We start from the raw sequence: 27,878 nt of genomic DNA, 5'->3' as shown, positions 1-27,878 counted from the left end.
AGCCTAGGCAGTGGCAATGTATACAGACCGTCGAAAATTTTCTGCATACTAAACATTCACTGTACTTTATTTGAATCGCCCATATTGTTTGTCATCCATCATCGTCTATTTAAACGTCTCAAAATTCGCCCTCAGTCTCTTGGCGATGATTTGAGACGGGGCGGGAGGAAGCATCCGTCGGGGACTCGGATGGAAAGCCAGCCTCTCTCTGGACGAGCGCGCTGGTAACGGAGAGGGGATGGGTGTGGCTACAGGCAGGAAGAGCCACGACGCTTGGCCGCCAGGGAGAATCGGAGCGCAGGGCGTGGCAAGCAGCGAGAACCGCAGCGCTTCCCTAGGCGCCTCCACTCTGTGCGCGTAATCGCTGCCGTGCGCTTCGCTGCTCCCCGTCGGCCGAGTTTCGGTGAGTTCCGCGGGCGTGTGGGCCAGGAGTTGGGGAGTGGAGAAGGGTAATGGCACTTCATGGAGAAGTGTAGTGAAGGCTCCTGCAGTGCTCTAATAAACATAAAATAAAGCCCTGCGGTATATAAGTAATGCGTAAAAATCGTTGCAGGAGGGAAGGCATTCTCTCTCTGTGATAGTTCCGTGCGCCTGCAGTGCTGAGGGGAAGGGGGGACGTGGGGACACGTTTGCCGGCTTGGGCGTTGGCTCCCGACGTGACGATTACGAAATCGGAACTTCTGGGCGCTGGCAGGGAACCCTCCGCTCCGCCTTTTTGCGCCCCCGCGTTTCCTGCGACCTTTCCAGAGTTTACTGGCGACTGCACAGAGCACAACCTGATACTTTCTGCTCGTCTTCTCTTGCAGCGTCTCTTCTTCGCCGGATCGATTCCCGAAACAATGGCAAAGGTGAGTCATACCCGGCTTCCTTCTCTTTCTCCTTATTAAAATGTGTTTTAATAAATTAACGAAGTGGGTGGGCGGGGAAGCAGCCTTGGCGCCATCTTGCAGGGCATTCATTTATCTGAATGGGTTCCTTCTCCCAGTCTGTCTCTGAAGAGCTCAGGGCGATGTGCAGGGTCTCTAACCGCCCTCCCTCTTTATTACAACCCAGTGCGGTAGGTTAGATCGAGGGAAGGTCTCATTAAAACCCACAAAGTAAGCTCTGCAAAGGAACGGTCATGGTGGCTGTTGCCTTTAAAACGATGCTGCTATGGCAGAGACATAAAGTTTTTCTTCCTCTGTTAATTACTTGGAAGTTGGCACCTGGCAGTACATGTGAAAATGATCTAGGGGTCTTGGTGGAACACAGGCTCAACATGAGTCCACAGTGTGATGCAGCAGCAGCAAAAAAAGCTAATGCTATTCTAGGCTGCATCAACAGAAGTATAGTGCCCAGATCATGGGAAGTAATACCTGTAGTACCACTCTATTCTGCCTTAGTCAGACCACACTTGGAATAATGTATCCAATTCTGGGCACCACAACTTAAGAAGGATGTTGACAAGCTGGGACATGTGCAGAGGAGGGCAACCAAGATGATCAAGTGTCTGGAAACTAAACCTTAGGAAGAGTGCTTGAAGGAGCTGGGTATGATTAGCCTGGAAAAGAGGAGACTGAGAGGAGATGATATGATAGCTATCTTCAAATATCTGAAGGGCTGTCACATGGAGGAGGGAGCATGCTTGTTTTCTCCTGCTCTGGAGGGTAGGACTCGAACCAGTGGCTTCAAGTTACAAGAACAGAGATTCTGACTAAACATTCAGAAAAAACTTTCTGACAGTAAGAGCTGTTCAGCAGTGGAACAGACTCCCAGAAGAGGCTGTGGACTCTCCTTCCTTGGAGGTTTTTAAACAGAGGTTGGATGGCCATCTGTCATGGATGCTTTGACTGAGATTCCTGTATTTCAGGGGGTTGGACTAGATGACCACCTGAAACCCTTCCAACTCTGAAATTCTATAATTCCTTGACAGTCTGTTTCCCCATCATTTCCCCCCCATCATTTTTCTTAGTCCCTGCCTTACTGAAGAGGAGTGTTTTCTGGTGGGTGGGGAAGTCTGCCCTACAGATAAAAGGGACTTTCACTTCTGCCCTTAACTTTCATACTGCTCAGTGCTGAATTCCATCTGAGTCAGTCTATCCAAGAGTTTTAAAGAGAGGCAGATTCCGTAGCAACGTGAGTTCAGCCTAATCATGTGAAATCCACGTCAGACTTCCCCCCATTTTCCATTCTTTTAGCCAAGTTTCCTGCACTGTAGTTTTGTGCTGTGAGTTGGCGTTGCCGATTTCTAGTGGTTAAGAAGCAAGAAGCCAGGCAGAGAGAAAGATCCCAAATTCCACTTTCCTCCTCCTCCTCTTCTGTTTTCTATTACTTACTCCTTGTGGCCAGACTTCTTTCGCATTACACTCATTTTCTCTCTCTCTGAATGACTTTTTTCTTTATAAACCTTAAAGTTATCTTTTTCCCCTGAATGTATATGAAGACTTTTCGGTATCATCACAAGACTTTACTTTTGAAGTGTCCAGGAATGGCAGCTGAAGGACTAAACACATGGGACTACAGATATTTTATATGTTTACAAAAAACAGCCCTGGGGGGTGAAAATAATTTGGACCATAATATTGGGCTGGTTGGACACCTTTTATCATTTGCCCCAGTGTCATAGTGCTAGCCCAAATTGCCCCATCCCTGAGCTGTTATTGACCAGAGAGGAAGAAACTTATGAGGTTAATAGTTTAAAGTGCAACTTTTTCGCCCTGCAATAGCAGCTTTGGGGAATGACACTGAGTTGAGAAATCCACGTGGTGCAGAGGCTCCATAGGTCCTGTGCAAATCGAACTTCCTCGCACTGGGGCTGCTATCTGTAACATAAGATGTTTGGATTCCAGTTAAGGAACTCTCCTATCAGGTGTAGTTTGACTCTTAAGAAAGCTTGGAAAACTCAAAAGAGGAATCTCTGGGAACAATGGGCCACTCCATATGTGGCAGTTGTAATTCAACTTGGTTGTAGGTAAATGGTTTTCTTTCATAAATAGATTGGGAGCATGGCACAGTGGGAGAGGCCTTTAAGCTTTTGCCCCAGCCTCAGTCCTGGTTGGAACAGGCCCCCAGGTGTGTGTTTATCACACAGCTCCCTCTGGCACTAGTAGCTCCAGCTGCTTTGCTATCACTCAGTAACTTTGAGGGGATTGTACAAAATGACTCCATTGGAAGATGTTGTCCTGAAGGATTTATGTGATACGGTGCTTTTGCTCAAAGTGTTTAATCCACTGTTTCTCAACCTTTTCCCTACGAGGCCCCCTCCCGACCTTGTTTCCTTCCTGTGCCCCCCTCATGGGCGTAGCCAAGGGGGGGCCGGGGCCAGCTGCCCCACCAATATGTAAAAATCAATACAAATCTGAGGTTCTGTCCCCCCCCAAAAAAGTCTGCCTCCCCTAACAAAAATTCTGGCTATGTCCATGCCCCCCCCATCCCTCTGGCAGAAAGGTAGCTATTTAAATGTTTTGTTTGTAAATAGAACATATTTTATTTATAATTTTTATAATTTATACAAAATACAATTGCAAAAAATGATGGAAACATAATAAAATATTGTTGAAACAGAAAAACAACAACATAGAATGGAGCTGGAAGTGACATCTTTCTAGTGCGACCCCCTGCAATGCGGGAAACTCAGCCAAGGCATCCATGACAGACAGCTATCCAACCTCTGCTTAGAAACCTGGGCTGATGCTGCTGGCGGGCCCTGCACCCCTCTGCAACATCTGAAGGTCCTGATCCGCTAGGCTAGGCGCTGGGGTGGATTGAACCCTGCCCCTTGCAGAGTCAGGCCCAGGCTGCCACCGGGCCCAGCACTGGCAGCAGCAACAAGCAGTTCCGGCTCGCCCAGCCCTACTCATTGCCACCCCACCAGCGCACTTACCTGACCTGGAGGTTCTGGATCGCAGGCTCTAGTGGTCAAAACGGGAGCCTCAGCTATCGCCCTCTCCCACTGAAAACAAACCAGGACTGCTCCAAGAAAACACACATGGCAAAAAGGAGCATTAGGCCCTGGTGGGCCACCCCCTTACCTGCTTGTGATTGGCCAAGCAGGATAGTCAGCCAATCAGGATTAAAAAATAAAATTATTTCCCCCCTTCATTTCTCACTTCCATCTATGGCCCCCTAGCCTCGTGCTGTGCCCCCCCCCCATTTATACATTTTCACCTGTGGCTCCCTTTGAATATCCTGGAGGGCCCCGGGGTGTGTGTGTGTCATATGGCACTCAGTTGGGAAACACTGGTTTAACCAGAAGTTGGTTGCCATTCATAAACATGAGAGTCAACACTACGCTCTGTTCCCAGACCTTCAAGTGTTGGGTGCATGGGCTTTTTCACATGATCAGGGAACCCCAACTGTGTTTCCTGAATTTCATGGGGAGCCTAAGCATTTTCTGCCAGATATGTGTAGGTTCTCTCTTCAGATCTTTTACTCAACACAGGAAGATATGAGTTGGAGATATCAGATCCTGGAACAGCATTTGTGGGCCTCTCCATGCATTCATTAGAATGTGTGTGTGATAACTTCTGAAGAGGGAGTAAGAGGCAAAATAATGTGAAATACCCGGCTCAGCTCATACAAACATTCCATTTTCTGAATTCCATGAAGCTCACAGTTTGATCTTTGCGAAGATAGATGAGACAGAGAAACAGCTTGATTATTTAATGGGATGATGCATGATGTAAATGAAGTAAATAATAAGGGGCTCAGAACAGCTAGTTTTGTCTGCAGTTACTCTGATTCTTGAAGCCTGGGAAATAAGTCTGTTCAAATACCTTCCACATCATATCTAGTCTGGCACTGTGATAACATTCAAAGCAGCATGGGCAAATCTGGCTTATGAGGAATGAACAAGCGGGAGCTAACTACAAGTGAAGTAAGATAATTTTTCAGTCTTAGGGAAGGCATGCTAAAGAGTTACTGGCACTTAGTATTTGCTTAGTCTTGCTCTGCTGTAGCCTGGGTTGACTAACAGTTGTAATGTTATATCACAGTACTGTCACCTAATGTCTAGAATAACCACCTTGCTGCAATGATTACCCACATCCTTTGTAACTGGAGTAGTTTAGCTTTTCTAACAAAGCTGTTTCTATAGTAGCGGTGCACAACTGTTACATGCTTGGATGTTGTCCCAAGATACTAGGAAAGGAAGCCCAGGACATTAATTGAGTTGATTGCAATGTGTGCACATTTGGAGAATATGCAGTATGTGTGTACTGTTTTTAGGTATGTTGAATTGGGCAGTCCTTAAACCAACAATGCTACTTTTTCTGGGTTTTTAAAAATAATTTTGTACAAAGGGCCTCTACTCATGTACAGAGTGTCTTCCTCCTCAAGAACACACATTTGGGGGGGGGGGGAAGGGTCACTCAAATGGCTTAAAACCTGAACAGTCCTTGCCACACATCTATGTTTTGTTATGAATCTATTTATATTCAGGGAAAGTATGTTGTAAAATATATGCATATTGCATCAGCTGGAAAGGGTGGGGCACATCCATTAATTTAGCTTTTTAAAAACCATAGGTTTGGTTTTTTTCTGGTTGGTGTTCATACTCCTTTATAAAAAAAATATGATTGATTCATTCATCCATCTATCTTTCATAACAGACATGATCTGCATGTATGTATGTTGCACTTCAGTGTATGTATCCTATAGGAATTGGCCCCCAAAGCACACATCCATGGAGACACAAAGCAGGCTCATGCATATTGTGAGCACACTCAGAAGTGTTTTCCTGTTAGTGGTTTAGACCACAGTGCCACCCACGCTGAGTCTCTTGGGCTTGCCAGTCAGAAGGTTGGCGATTCGAATCTCCGCAACGGAGTGAGCTCCTGCCATCCTAGCATTTCGAAAGCACACCAGTGCTAGTATATAAATAGGCACCACTGTGGTGGGAAGGTAAAAGTGTGCTCAGGTTTCTGTCACAGTGTTCCATTGCACCAGAAGCAGTTTAGTCATGCTGGCCACATAACCCAGAAAGCTGTCTGTGGACAAACACCAACTCCCTCGGCCTAAAAGCGAGATGAGTGCTGCAACCCCATAGTTGCCTTTGACTGGACTTAACCATCCAGGGGTCCTTAACCTTATTTATATATACATAAAATGATTTTTCAGAGCAGGACAGACTTGAAACATTATAGGTTTGTTGCTGTCCAGGCCATGCTTGGTCATTTCCCATCCTGCTTTTATTTCTCGTCCTGCAGCATTTTTAAGGTTTTTGAAGCATTTTGTTGCCTGTGGGAAGTGGGGCGGGGGGGGGGGGGGAGGGAGGGAGAAGTAGAATGTTATGGGACACATTAATACAGACTTTTAAATACTCAGTGCTAGCTTCTGCCAATAAAATTAGCAATAATAAATGGGTCGGGATGCAGGTGTAATGGCACAAACTGGCCAAAATAAATTGGCCGCTCACCCACCCACAAGTGTTCCAATGGAAGAGAGCCAGGAAGAGACCTCTTTCTAAGTCAGTTTCACAAAAGCATGGAGCTTTGCTATGAGGTGCAAGCATAGGATTGCAAAAAGGAACACTGAAGAAGAAAGGCCTTCGAATCCAGTGTGGGTCATGTTGTCTCTTTTCCGCTATCTGAAAACAGATGGTGCGTTTCCGCAACAAGCTGCTGGTTTGGAGGGACCCAACAAGAATATATTTGTTCTCTTGGATCAATTATCAAAGGAGAACATGGATCAGATTTTAATAGTGGTGTAGCAAACAAATGAATAGGCAAGGGTGATGTTCTTAAAAGTAAGTGCTTCTGAATCAATGGTGTAGCTAAGGACCAAAAGTGGATGGTTATGCAACAGACAGCCTTGCAATGTTTTTTAAAAAGGAGAAGTAGCTGCAATCTGGTGTGAAGGAGTGGTGGAAGGAGAGATTGCTTAACCCTTCCCATCCTGTTGTTGTCTACTCAAAATCGCTCTGTTGATTTTTCTCCCCATGGAGTGGGAGAGAATTAAAAAGTTTTCACATTTATAAAGGATATTTTTAGTGGAAAAGTGGCAGGAGAGGGAAGAGTTAAACAGTCTTTCCTCTGTTGAACTTCCATTCAAACTGGCAGGTTTCCATAACTCCTATTGTTTTTAAACTAAAGCAGCCCACAGGCCTTGGGAAGCTGTTCAAACATACCTTGGCTGATCTTTCTCTCCCCTTACATCACTGCTTAGCTTGTCTTCTCTCCCATTCACCTTCTGCTAACTCTCCTGTTTTCAGAGCACACTTATGTTTGCAGACTGTAGCCTCCCCACCACCACCCAGATAGTGTTGTTTACATAGTTCAATACTGGCAGCTGTCCTGGCTAATGAATTAATGGGCAGGCTGGTAGTTTTCCGCCTGGGTTCTGCCGCAGCAAAATCCTAGTAAGTTTCCTTCACAATGAATGTCACTGTCTTTAGTTGGAATGCTAGCATTACAGTGGTTAAACATGCATATACTTGCAAAAGGAGGGCTTCCAATAATCTGAGCTGTTTAACTAGGATTGCTTGTGTGTGAACGGAAGCTCGTTGCAAAACTCTGCATGCAGGATTGAGTCTTCAGTGTATTGCATGCTCCTCCCCAACCCTTCCGTGGTATTTCTCTCCATCATAAGCATTCTGCTGGAATTTGCCCACACATGTTATGATAAGATCTAAAATGAACACTTATGCCAACTCTGTGTAACTCTTTCTTATGCATTGCAAGCAGCATCTTGCACTGAATACTCAGCAGGTTCTCTGATTGTAGTGTAAGTGTTGTAACCCTAACACAAACAACAGACAGCCCCAGAAAACTTAGCTGAACTGGGGAATTAATTCAGCCATACTGAAAAAAAGCAAGTACCTCTTTAATTTGGCTGCAGTATCTTTCCCCCTCATATGTATTTAATGCCAAGATGAAAAATAATCCTTGCTGATCTCCCAGTCTTGAGACACTTTCAGATTACTTTTTAAAAACCTTCCTCCACACCAGTTCATAATCTAATCAAAAGGTTATTCTCAACTGATTTCAATAGACAGTATACATGCAGCAGTCTTCTTAACCAAACGCTCCTTTAATCCCAAATTTTATTTATTGATTCATATTTTAAAGCTAAGAATCATTTGTAAGCAGTTTATAATAAGAATAACAGGGGCCTGCAGTTATTGGCCTTGATATGAAAAATGGAGGTCACGAATTTCCTCTTTGCTAAGGAAATGCCTTATTAGCCAGTTGTTTCGGACAGGCAGGCAAGGAGCTTGTAAGCTTGGCCCTTTGTAAGGAAGATGCTTTGGGGCCTTGCTTCCAGGTGTCCAAGAAGGGCTCTGCTTGTCTTTCCTGCAGGGAAAGGGGTTGTCAGAACAGTTGGAAGGCAGGGGTGCTGGACAGCTCCCCTCAAGCAGTCAAACAACCCTGGGCCTTCCAGCCTTGGAGCTGGGAGGGAGCAGAGTCATCACACAACTGCTGGAACAATCCTGTCTTAAATCTTCCACTTCAAAGATGGTGGTGGTGGGCCTAGTCATTTGCTAGAGGACACTGGCACCCTTGCCACAATGGGCAGAAACGCAGAAGTCTGAACAATAGTATTTATTTGTATTGATTATAAGTTTGGGCAGGAGTATGCCAGTGGGTGTGGAGATAATCATTCTGAATTTAGGGGCAGAAAAATAGTGTGTAGTAGTCTTTTGGGGTCTTTTCTAGTCCAGAATAAATTGAATAAAATGTGTTATGTTTCACATGTTGTTATGTTGCCTGTTGCATTTACTTTGCCTAGATTCTTTTTTTTTTAAATGTAGTGTAGCATGGCAGCTATCCTACTGGGATATAATGATTCCGCTTTGGCTTAGAATAACACACACAGCTGCTGCCAGATAAATTACAGCTGCTGTTCAGATGCCAATTCTGTTTTGTCCTCTGTCTTTGCCTTTGACTTATGGTTGCCCTCTGAGCTAGATCCCTTTTGCCAGTTTTCTAACAATAGAGCAGATTAATTGAAACGGGCGAATAAAGAGTTGAGTTTCCTTGCTGGAGTCAGAGAACAATGCTAGCTTAATATAACCCAACAAGTAAGAATAAGAAGATACTTACTGCCATATTGTGAAACTTGCACATACTGTTACAATGTCAGTAGTTTAGACCGTAAAACTGAGGGTTATTTGGAGGAAAGGAACAGACGAAAAAATGAAATGGCCCTTCACACAACTGTTTCATTACCACAGGGTGACATCTAGGATAGATTCAGGTGAGTATCTGAGGTTGTGAAGGCGTGAAGGAGTTCTTCATGTGGTGACCATTTGCAAGCAAACACATTGGTGTACCACAAATCCTTGTTTCCCCTTCTTGTTTACTCTGCATCTTAAAGGAATTTCATGAGGTGGTGGTCTGGATTATCCTTGAAACTTCTAAAGTTGTCCATTTATCTTTATTGTCAGTTCTGACAAGAGATCAGTAAGGAACCCATTCACATTATTTTGAATGGAATTGGCATGTATTCTGGTGTCCCAACATTGTGTTACCACTTAGTCTTCTCTTCTCAGATGTGTACTACTGGTACACAAGGCAAATCCATGCACAGAACCTGCAGATTTCTGTCAGGAGGTGATGAACTGGATTTCACCTTGTAAATAAATTCAAAAAGCTGTGTACCCATTTGCCCAAACACCAGTAATTGATTAAGTTACAACAGGAAGGCTCAACCATTGTGATTCCAAAGCACAAACTTTCCCAAGAACACTTGCCCAGTCCCTAAAGAGAAGGGTTGTATGAGGAGTCTGGTTTATGAAGACTGGGACACCTAGTAGCCATCTTGGGCACCTATAATCCTAGACTTTTGGCCATTGTGGCTGGGGCTGATGGGAGTTTGAGTCCAACAAAATCTGTGGAGGGCACCATGTTGCCTACCCCTGAATTTAGGGGCATATGAATTCTCTTCAAGAAAACAATGAGCTTTCATGAAACTTTGTTTGTTTAAAAAACCCACATACATCATTTTATTTTGCCTTCTATATTTGGATGCCTTCTTCAGGGACTTGCATTAGATGTTTGGGAAGTGCAACTAACTAGCTTTTTGTCGAGCCCCTAATTAATTGACTGGAGGATTTTATCTTATTTTTGTGTTGGAAAGTTTTGTATTTTAAATATTTTATTTTTCAAATGTGTTTATGCATCATAACATTGAGTCAAACTTGTTGGATTCTTATGGTTCATGTCTTTTAGATATTGTGTTTTTGATTAATGATTAATTGATAGTTAATAATCATTAGGGGACGCGGGTGGCGCTGTGGGTTAAACCACAGAGCCTAGGACTTGCCGATCAGAAGGTTGGCGGTTCGAATCCCTGTGACAGGGTGAGCTCCCGTTGCTCGGTCCCTGCTCCTGCCAACCTAGCAGTTCAAAAGCACGTCAAAGTGCAAGTAGATAAATAGGTACCGCTCCAAAGAGAAGGTAAATGGCGTTTCTGTGCCTGCTCTGGTTTGCCAGAAGTGGCTTAGTCATGCTGGCCACATGACCCAGAGGCTGTATGCCGGCTCCCTCAGCCAATAAAGCGAGATGAGCGCTGCAACCCCAGAGTTGGCCAGGACTGGACCTAATGGTCAGGAGTCCCTTTACCTAATAATGATTAGATGATTGAGGATTCCCCCCTGCTTTTGGAATTATCATAATATTGCCAAAACTGCAATGCCTTAATGTAATGTTGTGTTTCTTTCTTAGTATACAAAAGGCACTGTGAAGGATTTCCCTGGCTTTGATGCCAGAGCTGATGCTGAGGTCCTTCGAAAGGCAATGAAAGGCTTGGGTAAGGCATTAATTGTTTTACAGACTAAGTGGACCATTATCAGTTAATCAACATATTCGGATTCCTGCTTCATCCCTTGACAGAGCAGTCATTCACTGATGTTTGCATAAGCAGGATATGACATACCTAGAAAAGCAATCATTCACAATGTGTTCCAGTAAAAGTAACTATTTATTCTCCCCCCCTCCATGAACAGTGGAAGTCCTGTTCTAAAATAGTTACATTTCTCAGGAAAAGTTAATTATTGTTTTTCTAAAATAAGGGCATCACTGATTGATTAAAGTGTGAGCTGGAAGCACTGATTTGGCTTCGTGATGTCAAAGCATAGACAAACTTGATTGGCTATTTGGCATCATTGGGAAGCCTGATCAGAATTAGAGTGATACTTCCTGCTCCCACTCAGACGCAATGTTGTTGTATCACTAAATCTAATTGGTTGCCTAACACATAGCGGTTCTTGATGGGCTGGGGTTACCTTGGGAGAGGCAATTTCCCCTTTTTCTTTTAATGTCGTTGAAGCAGGAGCTTGGAGAACTAATTAGTTGCAAGCCGTGCTTGAAAAAGGTAATTGGAGTTCATGGAAATCTCCCTCGTAGACCAGGCACTTTCATGGGCAGAAATCTGGTGTAGCCATGCCATACCAATAATGCATGTTAAAATATGTTTGGGTTGGAAATTGTATAGTGAAGTAGAGAGATATTTATATAACTTTCTTCCGGCAACACAGAATTTCTAGAAAGTGAACATTCATGTGTACTGTAGCCTATTTTCAATGCTTGACATATTCATCTACAAAATATTTATGTTCATCATTGCAATCAATCACTCTGTTTTTAATTTGCATAATTTAAGGAACGGATGAAGAGCCAATTGTGAAGATTCTAACGAGCAGAAGCAATAAGCAACGCCAGGAAATTGCGGTGGAATTTAAAACATTGTTTGGCAGGGTAAGGAGCCTACTTTGGGTTGGGAATTGATTTGTGTGCACTTGTCTGTATAATATGGATTTAGTGATGAATAATACTTCAGGTCTACTGGTTGCAACTTTTATATTACTCCATGCATCTACCCCCAAATAAATACCATACTTTTCTGTGTACAAGACTAGGGTTTTTTTAAAACTAAAAAATAATGTTAAAAAGGGGAGGGATAGTCTTATACATGGGGCAATCTCCCTCCATTTTCTTAATTTTGAGTCCCCCAAAATAGGGGGCGTCTTATACACGAAAAAATACGGTATACACCCTTCATGAACTTTTCATTCATCCTAGTGATGTTCCAGTTTTTATGGCTGACGGGTTAATTTTAAACTGCATTTCTCATTAGTCAGGCATTTCTTATTAATTAGGCATTCTTCATTCTGTCAATTAGGACCTGGTTGATGACTTAAAATCGGAGCTTACAGGCAAATTTGAGAGACTGATGGTTGCTCTGATGAGACCTGCACGGCTTTTTGACGCCCATGCACTGAAGCATGCCATCAAGGTAAAATGAGTGGCACAAAATGAAAATATTGATGACTTTTTCTTTTTCTTTAGGAATGTATCTCCTATCATTATGTCTTCCTATCATTATGATGATGATCGTTCTGCTTGATTATTTATGGTGATTGCTTTCATTTTAATGATCTCATTTATTTTCTGATCCACCTGAGTAATTCCAGAAACATCTCAACCACTTGAGTTTTCAATGGTCTTTTGTCTTGTGGAAGAAGTGCAAACAATGTCTGGTCCATAAGCGTGTGTGCAAAAAAAGCCATGCATGCCGAATGCTCAAATTTCACAATCGCAAGGTGTCTTTCCTTTTAAAGTGGCCCTCTATGTAAAATTTATGGGTGAATCCCATTGTTCTGCTTCCAGTGGAAGTTTTTAATGGCCATTAATGGTTTTAGTTTGTGATTAAATATATTATATGCAATGCTATTCTTAGGGATGGGGGAACCAGCAAGGAAAGTTCACAAGAGCTCTGCCTGATGAACACTGCATTTTGATTCACAAAGTAGCCAACCAGGTTCCTAATAGCAACTGGCCACCGCTATATCTTACAATGGCAAATTCCATAATTACCTGTTGTCTGCCCTGAATTACCTTCTCATCAATTTCATTAGATGGCGTCATTGAGAGGGAATAAAACTTCCTCACTTTCTTCACACCATGCATAATCCTGTACGCCTCTTATTATGTCTCCTCCTTTGCTGTCCCTCTTTCTACTCTAAAAACCCCCTAGTTGTAGGTTTTCCTCATAAGGCAGGCCCCTTGTCATTTCTGTTGCCCTTTCCACGTAAGACAGATAACAGTTCTGTAAAACTGCTCACATTTGGCAATTTCTCTCAGCACCTTTTGTAAGCACCTTTCCAATTTCAGCACAGGGCTTAGGCTGGGAAACAAAATAATCTTTAGATATTATGTGCAAATGTCTGGTTAGATCAAGAACGTTTAGCAGAGACAAGCCCTCCAAGATACAGTTTCTTACTAGTACAGTTATTCAACTATATAAACTGTTTCCAGTTGCTTATCCACTCTGAGCAGAGTATTCTAGCCAAATATTGATTTTGCTTTCCCAGCTAGGAATTTGAGGGGGGAAGGCAACTGGAAAGTTGACATACTGGGGTGGCTGAGTAAATGAAAGGCCCATGATCTCATATTAATTTTAAGAGATAAAAATAATAATCATTAAGCTGACAGAAGGGGGAACAGGGATGGAATGGTTAATGATTAAAAGACTTATTACTCAAGCCAGCTTGGTTATATTATGTAGAATGTGTAGACCTTTGTGGGAGTTTTTTTTTAATGCCTGATGAAAGCAGCCATTGATAATTCTCCATGACCACCCACCTTACAACTCTTCTGATTTTTTTACCCTCCTGCCTCAGAGGCTGGAATGACATTTTGGGTACTAGAACCCACACTGGGAGTCCACACCTCTGCAGGGCACCTGTAAATGGTGACAAGCACACATTTGGAGCCTGGCTGGCCGAAAAGCATTGGTTTACCTAGATTTCCAAAGGGTCATTTCACTCATGACCCTGTCTGCATGTTGCAGAAGAGGCCTTGTTACACTTTCCTGTACTGTCTGTGGAGGTAAGGACCCATGGCCAGGCCTTAGTACTGGGCCCACCCTTTGAGTTTCACTTCCCACAAGGACTTGGCAAGGCCTTTTCCTGTGTGTTCAGATAGCAATTGAAGACAGTGCTGATTGAGTTTATTTATTATGATGTTCACTGAGCGTTGATTTCTTCCCTCCCTGCCCCAGTTGCTGTTCAGTTTTTTTGTTTGTTTTGGTGCATTTTGTATTTCATTTTAGTGTTTTATATAGTGGGTGCAAGCCACTCTTTCAGTCCCACATTTGGACAAAAGTGAAATGGTTTTCTAAATTATTAAAAAGCATCCAGTGGGAGAAGGTTCCGGGGGACAAAAGCAGGGAAAGGATTAAGCACCTTCTTTCCCCCACTGTTTCTCCATTGCAAATGCCCCAAATTTTCAGACTTTGTCTGCCCCTGAAAGTTGAGTAGGAGCCCTATGAATGCTACAGGATAAAAATAGGGGATCATCTATGCCACTGGACTTGCAGTCTATTTCTTGCCCCAAGTCAAAGTGCCGGGTCTAACTTTAAAGCCCTAAACAACTTGGGGTCAGGTTACCCACATATACCTGCCCAGACTTTAAGATCTTTATCTGAGGTCCAAATACAGTGTGACTACTAGGGAGAGGGTCTTTTCTGTGGTGGCACCCTGATTATGGAATAAGCTCACCAGAGACCCTTTCCTGGTACCTACACTGTGGTCTCCTTGGTACCATTTGGTGACTGTTCTTCTTTCCCTAGGTTTTTAAATTCTCTAACCTTAAAGCAATATTTTAGTAATTATATGTATTTATCAAAGTTTTAAGATCTGTAAAATGTCTGTTGTGAGTATGCTATATTGATTTTATCCTCTGTTGCCGGTTTTGTGCTGTCTTGGATTTTGTGGTTTGTATATTTGGTGGTTTACATTTTTATTATAGGCCACTTTATGTTGTTTGGCACTCCCAAAATATAGGAAGTAAATAAAGATAAAATACAGATTTTATACTGACAGTGGTGGAAAGCAAATACATGACCTCTTTGCTACATGGCAACTTCTGCACAAATTAGTGCAACTGACATCTCAACTCATCGAACAGATGGCATGAATTGGCCCTTGATTTTGAAGCATCCCTATGTGTTCAGAATAAAGAATTACTTTGTTCACAAGTGTTGAAAATACATGCTGAGTAGTAAGCTCTGAAAAGAGGGGAGAGAAGTGAATCAAAATGGTTTATCATCCATAAATTCAGCCAGATGTTTGCAGAGCAAATCTGGGCTTGTAGTGATAAGGTAGTTTAAAATATTGGCTTTCAAAGTATTATCTTGTAGAGTTGTAATGTGACCATAGATATTAGAAGAAAGATACATCTATACAAAGTAGCAATTAAGTAATTGCATTAGCAATGCAACTCTAGAACTATTTAGAGTCCTGGGCACTGTCAAGGTCACTTCCTAGCCAAAGGAATGCACACGGCTGATAGTTAAATATTTATTGTCAAAGATAACACACACAGTCACTTCTACAGCTCTGGATATCTACGCAATACCAATCTAACAGCTAGGCAGCTATTCCCTGGTCCGCGTTCTATGGAGCAGTTGCAGCAACAGGGGACCACCTCTGTTCCACCGGTTTATGTACCTTCCCCTGATGGGTTTCATGCATGTAGCCAGAGACTGTGGCTGCGTGGAAGCTTCCTCCATTCCTCCCTTTTCTATTCTCTCCTGGTTCTGGGGGACAGTGGTGTGGGATGTAAAACTGCAGTCAAGTCCAACATTCCTACAGTGGTCATGCGACTTGAAGAGGGTGTGGTCTGTTGTACTAACATGGAGGAGCACACGGCCTCCGTGTTCTGATCAGTGTGTGTGTTCTCCATTTTGGATGTTGCTATGTGTTTGGAGAAGTGACTCCTTAGCCGCAGTCACTTGGGACTAACTTCTTTATGGAATAGTTCTAGTTGTTAAGTACTGTCATAGTAAAGGTAAAGGTACCCCTGCCCGTACGGGCCAGTCTTGCCAGACTCTAGGGTTGTGCGCTCATCTCACTCTATAGGCCGGGAGCCAGTGCTGTCCGCAGACACTTCCGGGTCACGTGGCCAGCATGACAAAGCTGCATCTGGCGAGCCAGTGCAGCACACGGAAACGCCGTTTACCTTCCCGCTAGTAAGCGGTCCCTATTTATCTACTTGCACCCGGGGGTGCTTTCGAACTGCTAGGTTGGCAGGCGCTGGGACCGAGCAGCGTGAGCGCACCCCGCCACGGGGATTCAAACCGCCAACCATGCGATCGGCAAGTCCTAGGCGCTGAGGTTTTACCCACAGTGCCACCCGCATCCCCTAAGTACAGTCATACCTTGGGTTAAATATGCTTCAGTTTGAGCATTTTCAAGTTACACTCCGTGGTGATCTGGAAGTAATGGAACACATTACTTCTGGGTTTTGCCGCTCACACATGCGCAGACGCTTAAAATGACGCCACGCACATGCGCAGTCACGGGTTGCATTCTACTTAGGATGCGAATGGGGCTCTGGAACGGATCCTGTTCACATCCAGAGGTACCACTGTACTGTAACCTAAGCCTGCCCTCAGGGATATGTCTGGGAACCGGAATGAATCTGTGAGTAAACTATTTTTATAATAACGTTAATCAGATTCTTTTGTTTATTCTTTCAAGAGGGAAAGGCAAGGGATTTTACCAGGAAGGAATCTTTAATAGTAAGACTCAGATGAGTCATCAGCAAGCTGATCACTGCGTAATCTAAAAAGGAGGATGTTTGGAACTCTGCTAGAATATGGAACTTGCTAGCGCAAGTTTGGAAGGATATTATTAAATAATATATCCTCTTCTGCCTCCCTAATCATCCCCACAAGTGGTGCATGACCGGGTGAAAAAGCACCTGGCCTTTCACCTGCCTGACCTGCCTCTTCTGCCTCTTCTTCCTACCCATCCTATGCTCCACTCTCCAACTCTGAAGCTTTTCCTGCCTCAGCCTCTTGCCTCCTGGCTGGTACAGATTCCCATTGACCACTGCCCCCTTCTCCTGATTCAGACTCCAGCTTGCTGCCCCCCCTGGTGCAGACAGGAATTGCAGTGAAATAACATGCGGCGCTGTGGTCTAAACCACAGAGCCTAGGGCTTGCCGATCAGAAGGTTGGCAGTTTGAATCCCCGCAATGGGGTGTTGCTCGGTCCCTGCTCCTGCCAACCTAGCAGTTCGAAAGCACATCAAAGTGCAAGTAGATAAATAGGTACCGCTCCGGTGGAAAGGTCAACGGCATTTCCGTGCACTGCTCTGGTTCACCAGAAGCGGCTTAGTCATGCTGGCCACATGACCCGGAAGCTGTACGCCAACTCCCTTGGCCAGTAAAGTGAGATGAGCGCCGCAACCCCAGAGTCGTCTGTGACTGGACCTAACGGTCAGGAGTCCCTTTACCTTTAACATGGTCTCAGGGAACGAGATCCCACCAACTCCTCTCCACTCACCTATTTTCCCAGGAAACAAGAGGCATATATTTCAATCTTGTTAAGAATTGGAATGGAGTTATAAACTAAGCTGAAGTTTTGCCTTCTGTTTTCTTCATAGACTTTCATTTTTTAAATAATAATAAAAGTTTGCAACAACTGGTGATCAGGAAGGGGACCTGAGGGCAGGATGAAATCTGGCTGCAAGCCACATCCGATCTGTGAGCTGGGCGTTCTCCTCTCTTGGTTTATCCCCCAAAGTGGGTGATTTCTGTCTTGAATGCTTAATAAATACATTCATTTATAATGAAACTTTTAAAAAGCAATCTTGATCCCATTAGCAGGCATGCTTATTTGCTCTTTGTATTTATTAGGCAACAACAGCTGTTATAAAAGTAACCACTAATGGCTCTTAGCTCCTCTTCTTTGCTTCTGTTATAAACTTTGCTGGTGGAGAACGGTTGTATTGGAGGAAATAGGAGGCAGATTCAAGCACACACTTTCCTGTACACAGGCAGAGAAATACCATGACCTCATTGTCTCCATTCCACAGCTGGACATCTGTCATCTGGCAGTACTACTGATAAGAGATGGTGGTCATTCTGTTCTTTGGTGAGGCTAAAGCTATCCATTTGGCAGGCCCATTGGGATTTTCTTTTAGTTTTATTAGAAGGACCGTGTTGTAGGAATCCTTATTTCAGCTCTTAACTCTGCCACGTTTCCTGTGTGAGTCAGTGCAAATTCTATTTCTGGGTCTTCATGATGTAGCCTTATTGACGTGGCATTCAGGAAGCAGAACTTTGTAATCTTGAGCGTTATGAATTTCTTTCAAATGCATTTTAAGTAATTAAATGTTTGAGGTGTGGTTTGCTTTAAAAAAAAAATTCTGCAGAAAATGAACGTCCCCATGAGATTAAGATAGAGGTGTATATTGAACAAAAATAACTTACATTATTTCATCAACCAAAATCCATTAATTACAGGGGGCAGGAACCGATGAAAAAGTCCTTACTGAAATTCTTGCATCTAGAACACCAGCCGAAATCCGGAATATAAAACAAGTTTATCAGGAAGGTAATAGCAGTGCTTTTTCTGTGTTTTGAAACACTATTGTACTTGCAGGAGCTTTTGTCTGTGCATGAAATAATAGAATAAGGAAAGCGGAAAATATACAGAATGCAACTTCAGTACTTGGAGAGATAAGGCTTGTAAAAGCTTCAAATGCTTGGTTTTGGGTGCACGTTCTTGTGCTTTGCACTACATAATTGAATTTCTTCCTTTGACATTTTCTTTAGAATTTAATTCAGTCAACGAACAGGATTCTAACAACATGTGAAAGAGGGAATTCGGTACCACTTAGTGATTTGAAAAGGCTTATTCTGAACCATTGATTGTAGATAAAGTATTTATTTCCTGCTTCAAAGTGCTACTCTTTTGCTTGAGAAATCAGCATTGTTTATAAGTTACAGTCAATACAGTCAATTGGATGGGATTGCTTTTTTAAGGGGGAGGAAAAGATCACAAAGCATAATAGAGTGAGGCAACCAATTCACACTGTTATTTTTGTGCTGCAGTTTCTCTTTTCAGATAGGCTCTCTGGTAGCTCTACTATAGAGGAGGAATCTGCAGGTGGTTAGCTTTGGGTAGCTGTGTGACTTGTAGTATCAGTGAGCATGTCTGATCTCAGGTGGGAAACTGCATGGAGGGAGGGTAGAAGAATATCAGAAGCCCAGTTCACACCTTACCTTCACATAGATCTCTTGCATGAAGAGGAAGGCGCACCAATGGCCTTGGCCCTGCCACATCCACTTGTTCAGTGTGGTTGTCTGTGAAGAGGCAGCTGTGCATGACTAGCTGAATGCATGAAAGTGACCCATGTGTCGGGCGACTGTGTCAATGTCTGTTTAAGTTTCTCATTTTTCCAGTCTTCAGTTCACTACATTTCCACATCAGTGCAACCTCTTTTAAAAAAGAAGGCCCTGGTGCAATTTAGTGCAGATACACACATTTTTGTGAGCAACGTAATGTATGTAATAATATGTTTTCATTCATAAAAAACATACTTGGGAGAATTGCCATTCTAGTTGTTTTATATACATATGTATGACATCAACATAAAGTAGCTCACATTTTGTACAGTGATGGGTGTGTTCCCTTTTTTTGCAGAATATGAAGCTGACTTAGAAGATCATGTAACTTCAGACACTTCTGGTTTCTATCAGAGGATGCTGGTAGTTCTTCTTCAGGTAAGCATCTACAGTAGATGGCTTAAGCAGGAAATTCAAGGCAAGGGTTGCTTTGTTTAAAGTGGAATCTCTGCATTATGGCTCCAGTATATGTTTTGTGGGGGGTGGGATTCATCTCCCCCAAGCCTGTTTATACGTGGGTCCTTGCTTCTTTAAGGGTATAGTTCAGACATTTCCCCCTAATAGCCTGTGTCCCATAGAACACTGGGTGGAAGGAAAACATGAATCAAAGAGCATGAATGTTGTAAGTTCTGAGGTCCTGTCCCAATTTCCTAGACCATCTGCACCCTTTCCACTTACCTTTTTCTTTAAAAGTGACTTTCCCCCTTCCTTTCCTCCTTTGTACCTGCTCCTTGGAACCCCTATGCCAGTTTTAGTAGTACTGTAGAAAAGGTTACTATTGCAGGATGGGCGTCTCTTGTCCAAATGTGCCATCCTCTCAACAACATTGACAGTAAAGGTACGTTCCAACAGATTTTCCCTTTGGTCTTGGCCTGTTTGTTTAGTATCCATAGCTCAAATGCAACATGGCGCCCATGCACAGCTTGGCTCTGTCTATCTGCATACTGGAGACAGTGAATCACATAGGGCGTGTGTAGCCCATGCCCAGTGCCTACCAATGAAGGCCGAGGTGGCTGCAAAAAACTCTTTGGGAAGGACCATAGCTCAATGGTAGAGCATCTGTCTTACACGCATAAGGTCCCAGGTTCAATTCCCGCCATCTCCAGGTAGAACTTGGAGAAACTTCCTGTCCAAAACTCTGGAGAGCTTTTACCAGTCAGTTTAGACAATGCTGAGCTAGATTGAACCATCGGTCTGACTCAGTATACAGCAGCTTCTTGTGTTTCTCTTTGCCATATCAAAACCTTTTTCAACAGTGCAGAATTTTTATACCTAAGTATATTCATCTCTTTCATTATATTCACGAACCCATTCTGTCCCCCCCCCCTTATCCCATTTAGGCCAATAGAGACCCCGATGGCCAAGTGAATGAGGCGCTGGTCGAGAAAGATGCTCAGGTAAGACTCTCTACTTGTCCTTTCCCCCAAGGGTTTTTGAAAAAGCACCCTAAAAATACATGCAAGTACAAGTTCACTTTGAGGGTGCAGTTCCAGCATGGAAATGTAGATCTGCAGCCCATTCAGTTGTGCGTGCATTGAGAATACAGGCCTTCCCATTATTTTTATTTCCCTTGTTTTCATCTTACATTCTGCAGTTACTGCATTGTACAAACTTGGCAAATAAAGGAAGCACTGTTTGGAGCTGGTCCCGAAGGGCCCCTGTATTTCAGAGCCCTGTTCTCAGCCTGTAAAAGGCAGACATTTTGAATATTTTTGCAAGTGAGAATTCCTGGGGTGTTTACTGAGCCTCTGTTAAGCTTGCAGCCACCATTTTTGTTTTTTCCCAGAATGATCCATTCCGAGGTGCCTTTAGGGAAAGAAATAGCTGCAACCAAAAAAGATTGAACCTCACTTTTTTGGATGCGGTGGCCATCAATTTCTTTCCATTCTGGGAAAACTGCCAGCAGCCCGATAGAGGCTGAAGAACTTTAATAGGTCTCGTCATTCCCAAACAATAAGAAAGAATGGGGTGCAGGTTCACCTTCCTCTTTTGATGAGGCCCCAAAATCTTCAAATCTAGGCTGGTGGTTCTCTCTGGAAAATGTTTGGCTCAGCCTTGACTGGCATGTTAGAGGGACCGTTTTGCAGCATCCCATCTGGCCTTGAGTCATTCAGTAGGAACATGCTGAACCTGGCACTAATCTGTGCTGCTGCACAGCTATACCGGGTCAGAGACTGGCCGTGCTTCATTCTGATGTGCAACCAAGTCATAGGTATCCAGCGCTGCACCAGTAGGGTCCACAGATGCAATTGGACTTCTGTCTCCTCTTCTCCCCCTGCACACACCCCAAAATCTGCTCCAGTGTGTCTACTATCCCAACTGCACCACTCTTAACATTAAAAAAAGATAAGTGGGAAGGAGATGGGACCCACCAACACCCCAACAAGAACTGAGCATGTTCAATGGCTGTAGAAGGCTGACTATCCCGTGATTCGAAATGGAAAAGCAAGAGGGAAGAGAATGGGGTCTCCTGAACGAGGGTGTTCCATTTTGCAACGTGCTGCAAGTCCCGCTTGTGTGTCATAGTATATGTGTTAATTCAGATCTTGGGTGACTCATAAGAGGGTGGAGTGAGCACTAAAACCATTCATGTAAAATTACTTTGATGGGATTCTTTTTGGGAAGCAGATGAATAACATTTTCCATGGTTCTCCGTGTGTGTGTGCAAGCTCTGAGTTGGTTTACAAACAGGAAAAAGGAGTGGTAGCAACAAAGTAATCGCTTAGGTCACACTGTATTTTAGAGCAGACTGGCTGGGTAGTTAATTATAGTAATCTTAGCTGCTTCATCACAGGACAAGTTCATCAAATGTTATCGCTTGCCATTTTAAATTATTTATCTTGCCAAGAGGAGGTTCCTCCCAGGGCAGGTTTTCATGGTTCCCAGAGTATCCTTCATTCTGGTACCTTTCTTTAAAAATAAAAATAAAAATTCAGCAGTATTTCAACCTCCCTTGGGAGTATTTTTAAAAATGCAGTGTGGTATTGATTTTTAAAAATTAAGTACTGCTTGGACTTGACCAGTGATATCCCACTACAGTATTTTTAGCTGGGAAACCACACTACTGCTACTGCTGCAGTGTGTCTTTGCAAGACGTACTCCTCTTAAATGAGAGAGTGAGCATACACCTCCACCCTAGTGTTACACTATGTTTTGCCCGCTACAAAATGGGAACTGGTGACCTTCTGTGGTCTAGGCCTATGGCTAGGACAGACACCCCGGTAGACAAGTGGGGGGCCATAGCTGGTAAAGCACCTGCTTTGCATGCCAAAAGTTCATTTCCTTGCATCTCCAGAAACACACTTGCCTGAAACTCTTGAGAGCTGCTGCCAGTCAGTGTTGACAGTCCTGAGCCAGATGAACCAGTGGCCTGACCAGTTATATATGGCTGCTTCCTATGTTCTATAGCAGGGGTCGGCAACCTAAGGCCCGGGGGCCGGATGCGGTCCAATCGCCTTCTCAATCTAGCCTGCGGACGGTCCGGGAATCAGCATGTTCTTACATGAGTAGAATGTGTCCTTTTATTTAAAATGCATCTCTGGGTTATTTGTGGGGCATAGGAATTCATTCATCCCTCCCCCCAAAAAATATAGTCTGGCCCACCACATGGTCTGAGGGATGGTGGACCGGCCCACAGCTGGAAAAGGTTGCTGACCCCTGTTCTATTGAGCATGCAAAAGGATTGTGGAAAAGCCATAGTGAATGGAGCATTTAATGAGGTTCTCCAAAATAATAAATTGACATTGCCTTTTGGGACTGTTGGTTGTTTGAGTAGCAAGATGGACACAAGTCTGCTTTTGCCATGACACAAATCCAGTATCACTTGAATAATGTGATGGTGAAGCATTAAGCAAGTGCAAGTACTTCAACTTTGCAGTATGCAAAACAGTTACTCCCTTTACCAGTGTGACACACCTTATTTAAACAGTTAACTGCTTGTGCCACAAGAAACTCTGGATCCTGAGGATTTGTTAGCGGATAGGTCTGCTTTATAGAAGTGGTTGGGCTAGATGATTGCATGCAGCCTTCCTGCTTCATGATATTTATACATTTCTAACCCAAGTAGTGAAGTTCCAGCAACTGACAACACATCTTGTCTCGGAAAAGTTCTTAAATTAAGCCTCATTTATGGTCTCTTGCTAGATCACATGGGAAGCCACTGACATTTTAATGTATGAATCATTCATATATCAAGAATGGGTGTCAAATGGATAATATGTGACTGACCACAATTTACCCCCTTTCGCGAATAGCAGTCCTTGGGATGATTGTACTTAAACACAGATTGATTGTATACCTTAAAAACAGCCAAAAGGCATTTATTAAAAGAGGAGGCAATTTCATTATGAAGCAGGCTGTTGTTGTTGTTCTTGTTGTTATTTTGATTTAGATCCCATCATTCCTCCTGAAGGAGCCCAGGGTGACAAATATATAAGTAATGAAACTAAGAGTGAGGAAAGGGTGAAAGGGGGCATTGAGGCATCTTGTCCAAGGGACCCCCCCCAAACCTTGATTTATTACTGTGATAAGGTATCATTCCAGAAGAACGAATGTGGCAATGTAGTTCTATAAGGTATAGTTCAAAACTTCTGTGCCTAAGTAGAGTGGAGTTAGGCTCTTTGGACTTAAGTGCCAAGCCTAAGCTGCCCCTCTGACATTTAAGGGCTTTGTGGCTAAAGCTTTCCCTCTCTGGTGGTTTTATTCACAATATGGTAAAGTATTCACATTTGCTTTTGGGAGAGAAAACCTTAACTTCATTTCCTTCTTCTGATTTTAACAGGAGCTGTTTAGAGCTGGTGAGCTGAAATGGGGAACCGATGAAGAAAAGTTCATCACCATCCTGGGGACTCGCAGTGTGACTCACTTAAGGAAGGGTGAGGAGAACTAACATTTTGGGCTCTCTTTTTAAAGGACTGTAATCATCATACTCGGCCAATAAAGCAAGATGAGCGCCACAACCCCAGAGTCGTCCACGACTGGACCTAATGGTCAGGGGTCCCTTTACCTAATCATCATACTGGGGGTGCAAGTGGTGAGGGGAAAGCTTCAACAAAAACCGGGTCTTGGTTTTCTGTGTGGGGCACCCTGGCTCTGATCCAGGGTAAACTTGACCTGGTTTAGAACATTTCTCCTTGACATGCTAGCAGATTGTGGGGATATAGATAATACACTCCTTACTTTCAATCTTAAGTAGAATGGTCCATGTTACTTTCCTGAACACTTGAATTCATTACTATCCTGGCTTCCTTCAACTCTTCTGCCCAAATGTTGATTGTGTTTGGATGGGTGTAGGCTTTGTTATGTTTGTTTGGAAAAGCAGACAGGAAGCAATATGCAAAATACACATAATTGCTATGTATTCCTTTTGTGTCTTTCAGTCTTTGACAAATATATGACGATCTCTGGCTTCCAAATTGAAGAGACAATCGACCGTGAAACTTCTGGTCCACTAGAGAAGCTTCTGCTAGCAGTTGGTAATGAGCAGTCCTAGTTGCGATGCACTATTTATGAGAACTGCAAGCAAGCTGTTGGGGGGAAAGCAGCACAATGTGCTGATCAAAGAAACAAAATGGCGTCTTGGTAATCTGATTCAGACGTGATGCTTGCTTGCTTTTTATTTATTAATTAACATGGGGCTCTGAATTCTAGACTCCACAACAGCGCAAGGAGATAGCAGGGCAAATCTGCACATCTACTCAGAAGTGAATCCCATTGTGCTCAGAGGGCTTTACTCCCAGCTAGATGTACACAGAATCGTGGCATAGCTCACTGTTATGCCCTGTTATGGAAATACTGGAAGGTGCCTTTTCTGTGTGAAGCACCATGCCATTCAGATAAAGTTATTTTTCACTGTTTTCAAACTGAACTGGATTGTTTTTTCCCCTTTCAGTGAAAAGTGTCCGTAGTGTTCCTGCATATCTTGCTGAATCACTGTTTTATGCAATGAAAGTGAGTACTTATTTTACCTTTCTTTCTTTCTTTCTTTCTTTCTTTCTTTCTTTCTAAAGGACAAGTTTCCAATTGGAAACGAAATGAGGGTGGAAAAATGTTGACTTTTTCCTGAATATTTTTTTTTATGCTGAGCACTGGATGCTCTATAGAGAGCTCACCCCATTAATATAGTGCAGTGATTCAGGATTCTATTTCATGCAATTGTGATAAAATCTCCTAACTTCAACAGCAAGAAGGAGGCCTATTAATCCTCAAGGTATTATATACATTCTTCAAGTATCTCTATTGTATATGAATTCTGTGTGACATTCTCAGGTGCAGCTATTCGCTTAGTGGCCAAAGTTAAGCCCTTTAGTTCCACTGACTTCAGTGGGGAAAATGAAGCATGTGCACGATGCTCTCCAGCTGAAATGAATGGTACCTGAAAGTAGATTATGTTCTTAATGGGTTGTTTAAAATGGGTTCCTTTTGATCTTACCAGGGGGCTGGCACTGATGACGATACCCTGATCAGGATCGTAGTTTCAAGGAGTGAAATTGATCTGCTGGACATCAGACAGGCGTTCAGAAGAAATTTTGCAAAATCTTTGTACCATGCAATTCAGGTACGACTTGCTTTGTATTTCATTCTCTTTTTGAATGGGAAATACTGACAGCTGCGGCTATTTTCTTTTTAAAATGGAATGTGGCCTGTTTGTATTTTGGCTGTACAACTGTTACAATTTTGCAAATAGAAAAAAAGTCCACTTTCCAGTACATGTGAAATCTGCCACCATGAGGCTCCCATTCCTGGGCAACCTCCCAGTCCCGTGTCAGGAGGGAAAACTAAAGGCAGGCAAACTAGTTTCTCCAAAGCCTTGCTGGATTTCTGGTGGCTGGACGGAAGTGAAGACAGAGTAGCGTTTCCCTTTTATTTCCAGGCTTCCTCCCTCCCTTTTAAAGGATTCCCCCCTCCTATTGTTGCCAATGGACAGGAAGATACACCAGTCCTGATGCTGGTGTATTTATGTCCCCACCCCCCATTTTGGGTGTGGGGAGAGTGTCAGGGGACTGTGAAACCTGTGGCTCCTTCAGATTCATAGCTTTGCTGCAATGTATCTGCTGCATCTTCCCTTGCTTCTACTGATGTCAGTATGTCAGCATCTGTAATGCAAGGCAAAAATCAGTTAGGCAAAGGGTGGTGGAGGTTTCTGCAGCGGCAAGGAAGGGTCATATGGAGTCAAATCTTCCTCCTCACCCATGAACAGGGACATCTGTATGCCTGCTGGCATTCCCTCCTTGCAGCCATATGATTGCACCCTTAATTGGCTTAAATACAAGTATTCTGGTTTAATTGATGTGTACATAGGGCCTTCCCCTTTGCCTGCATTCGCTAAAGGATATCAAAGTTGTTTAAATCCTCCTTGTAATGTTTAGAGTTATGACTTTTTGGTCTGCCATTGGAAGGCAAATAGATGTTCCCTCGTTTTGCTTTTGCATTTTTAAAAAATATATGTTGCACAAAATAAATAGCTTTCTGGAGAACTTTTGCTTACCATTCCCGAGTAGATAGTCATACAAATGGATTTCCTGCGGTAGAAAAGCTGTCATTTGTCAAGAATTTTCCCCTGAATCATTACTGACTCATTGCCATTTGATCCCTGTCTTTTGATTTGTAGAAAGATACATCTGGTGATTACAGAAAAGGCCTTTTGCTGCTCTGTGGTGGTGAAGATGACTAACTGACGGCGATATGAAAGCCAGAATCTTAACTCCTGCCTTGTGCCTCCTTCCCGCTTTGTATGGCTAAGCTTTCCATTGGCATTTACAGCTGCAGCCTTTTTGTGTGTTTCTCATGGATATCCTTGCTATCAGACGCAATGTGCATATCATAAGGGTATTTCACTTACTGTTGAAATCCATATCGGATCCCGTTCATAGTATTGCCACTCCTTTCTAGGGAACTGCCTGTTTTTCATTGATAGTATTTTATGTTAGTTTTATACAATGTTAACATACAGGCTGCTCTTGAAAAGATTAAGCCGGCCAGTTGGAAGTCATGGGGCTGGGATCAGGCTATGCTAGTTGCACATTGAGATCAATGTGACAAGCTAGTTGTGACTTAAGTCCCATTTAACTCAATGGGGACTAAATGCAACTAACATAGTCTGGATTCAGCCTCTTTTGTGTAAAATAATTTAATGCAAAGTGCCTCTTGTGTAAATGTGTTCCCCTTGTTTTGAAAACCATGTTGGAAGCCAGAAATCTGGTGCCTTTTGTTATTATTTTGCAAATAAAATAAAATAAAAATGGAAGTAAAAGACATTCCAAGAACTAAAACTAAATTACTTTTTAACCCGAACTATATTTTTGCATTTTTACTAATTTGTAATGGCTTTGAAATTGTGAGCTATGCATGATCTTCATGTATTGTAATGATTTGGTGCTATTAAAAGGAACAAAAAGCCTACTAAATGATATATGGAGGACCAATAAAATGTACCCACAAACTATGAGCTTTCTGAATACTTGTGGTTTTATTAAGCAATTATTCCCCAGAATATCTCCTCAGTTTTGTAGAATTTGTTCCAATTCTCTTATTCTATGTGTAGGAGAGAAGAGCTATGTGGATCGCTGAAATTATTATTATTATTATTTGTTTCATTTCTATACTGCTTTATATTTTTAAGAAAAATCTCAAAGCGGTTTACAGCATATTAAAACACCAATAAAACAATGTGAAGGAAGTCAAATATACAGTCAAAGCAACATAATTAACAGAAAACTAAAATATCTTAACAGATTTCAAAATAAAACATTGCAAAGGAGG

The 27,878-nt window shown here is 42.9% G+C and overlaps 1 protein-coding gene across 1 annotated transcript; it reads left to right on the top strand.

The window, feature by feature from the left end:
* The first annotated feature begins 252 nt into the window (after positions 1-252).
* ANXA5 (annexin A5) lies at positions 253-26,938 on the top strand. The gene is made up of 13 exons (XM_028744073.2): positions 253-403; positions 807-848; positions 10,644-10,728; positions 11,581-11,675; positions 12,100-12,213; positions 18,234-18,324; positions 19,417-19,496; positions 20,459-20,515; positions 23,899-23,992; positions 24,497-24,592; positions 25,009-25,067; positions 25,552-25,674; positions 26,728-26,938. The coding sequence occupies exons 2-13, from the start codon at positions 840-842 to the stop codon at positions 26,788-26,790; spliced, it is 966 nt and encodes a 321-aa protein (XP_028599906.2). The 5' UTR covers positions 253-403; positions 807-839; the 3' UTR covers positions 26,791-26,938.
* The last annotated feature ends 940 nt before the right edge of the window (positions 26,939-27,878 follow it).

The sequence above is a fragment of the Podarcis muralis genome, chromosome 9, assembly GCF_964188315.1.
Source record: "Podarcis muralis chromosome 9, rPodMur119.hap1.1, whole genome shotgun sequence".
NCBI lineage: Eukaryota > Metazoa > Chordata > Lepidosauria > Squamata > Lacertidae > Podarcis > Podarcis muralis.
The sequence above is the reverse complement of the archived record's forward strand: the minus strand, read 5'-3'. Positions and strand labels throughout refer to the sequence as shown.

What these genes read in the sequence shown, in the direction of transcription:
- ANXA5 (XM_028744073.2), top strand. An exon ending in AAAACAAGTTTATCAGGAAG is followed by an intron (nt 18,325 to 19,416) that starts GTAATAGCAGTG and finishes CTTTTTTTGCAG; the next exon opens with AATATGAAGCTGACTTAGAA. An exon ending in TGCTGGTAGTTCTTCTTCAG is followed by an intron (nt 19,497 to 20,458) that starts GTAAGCATCTAC and finishes TATCCCATTTAG; the next exon opens with GCCAATAGAGACCCCGATGG.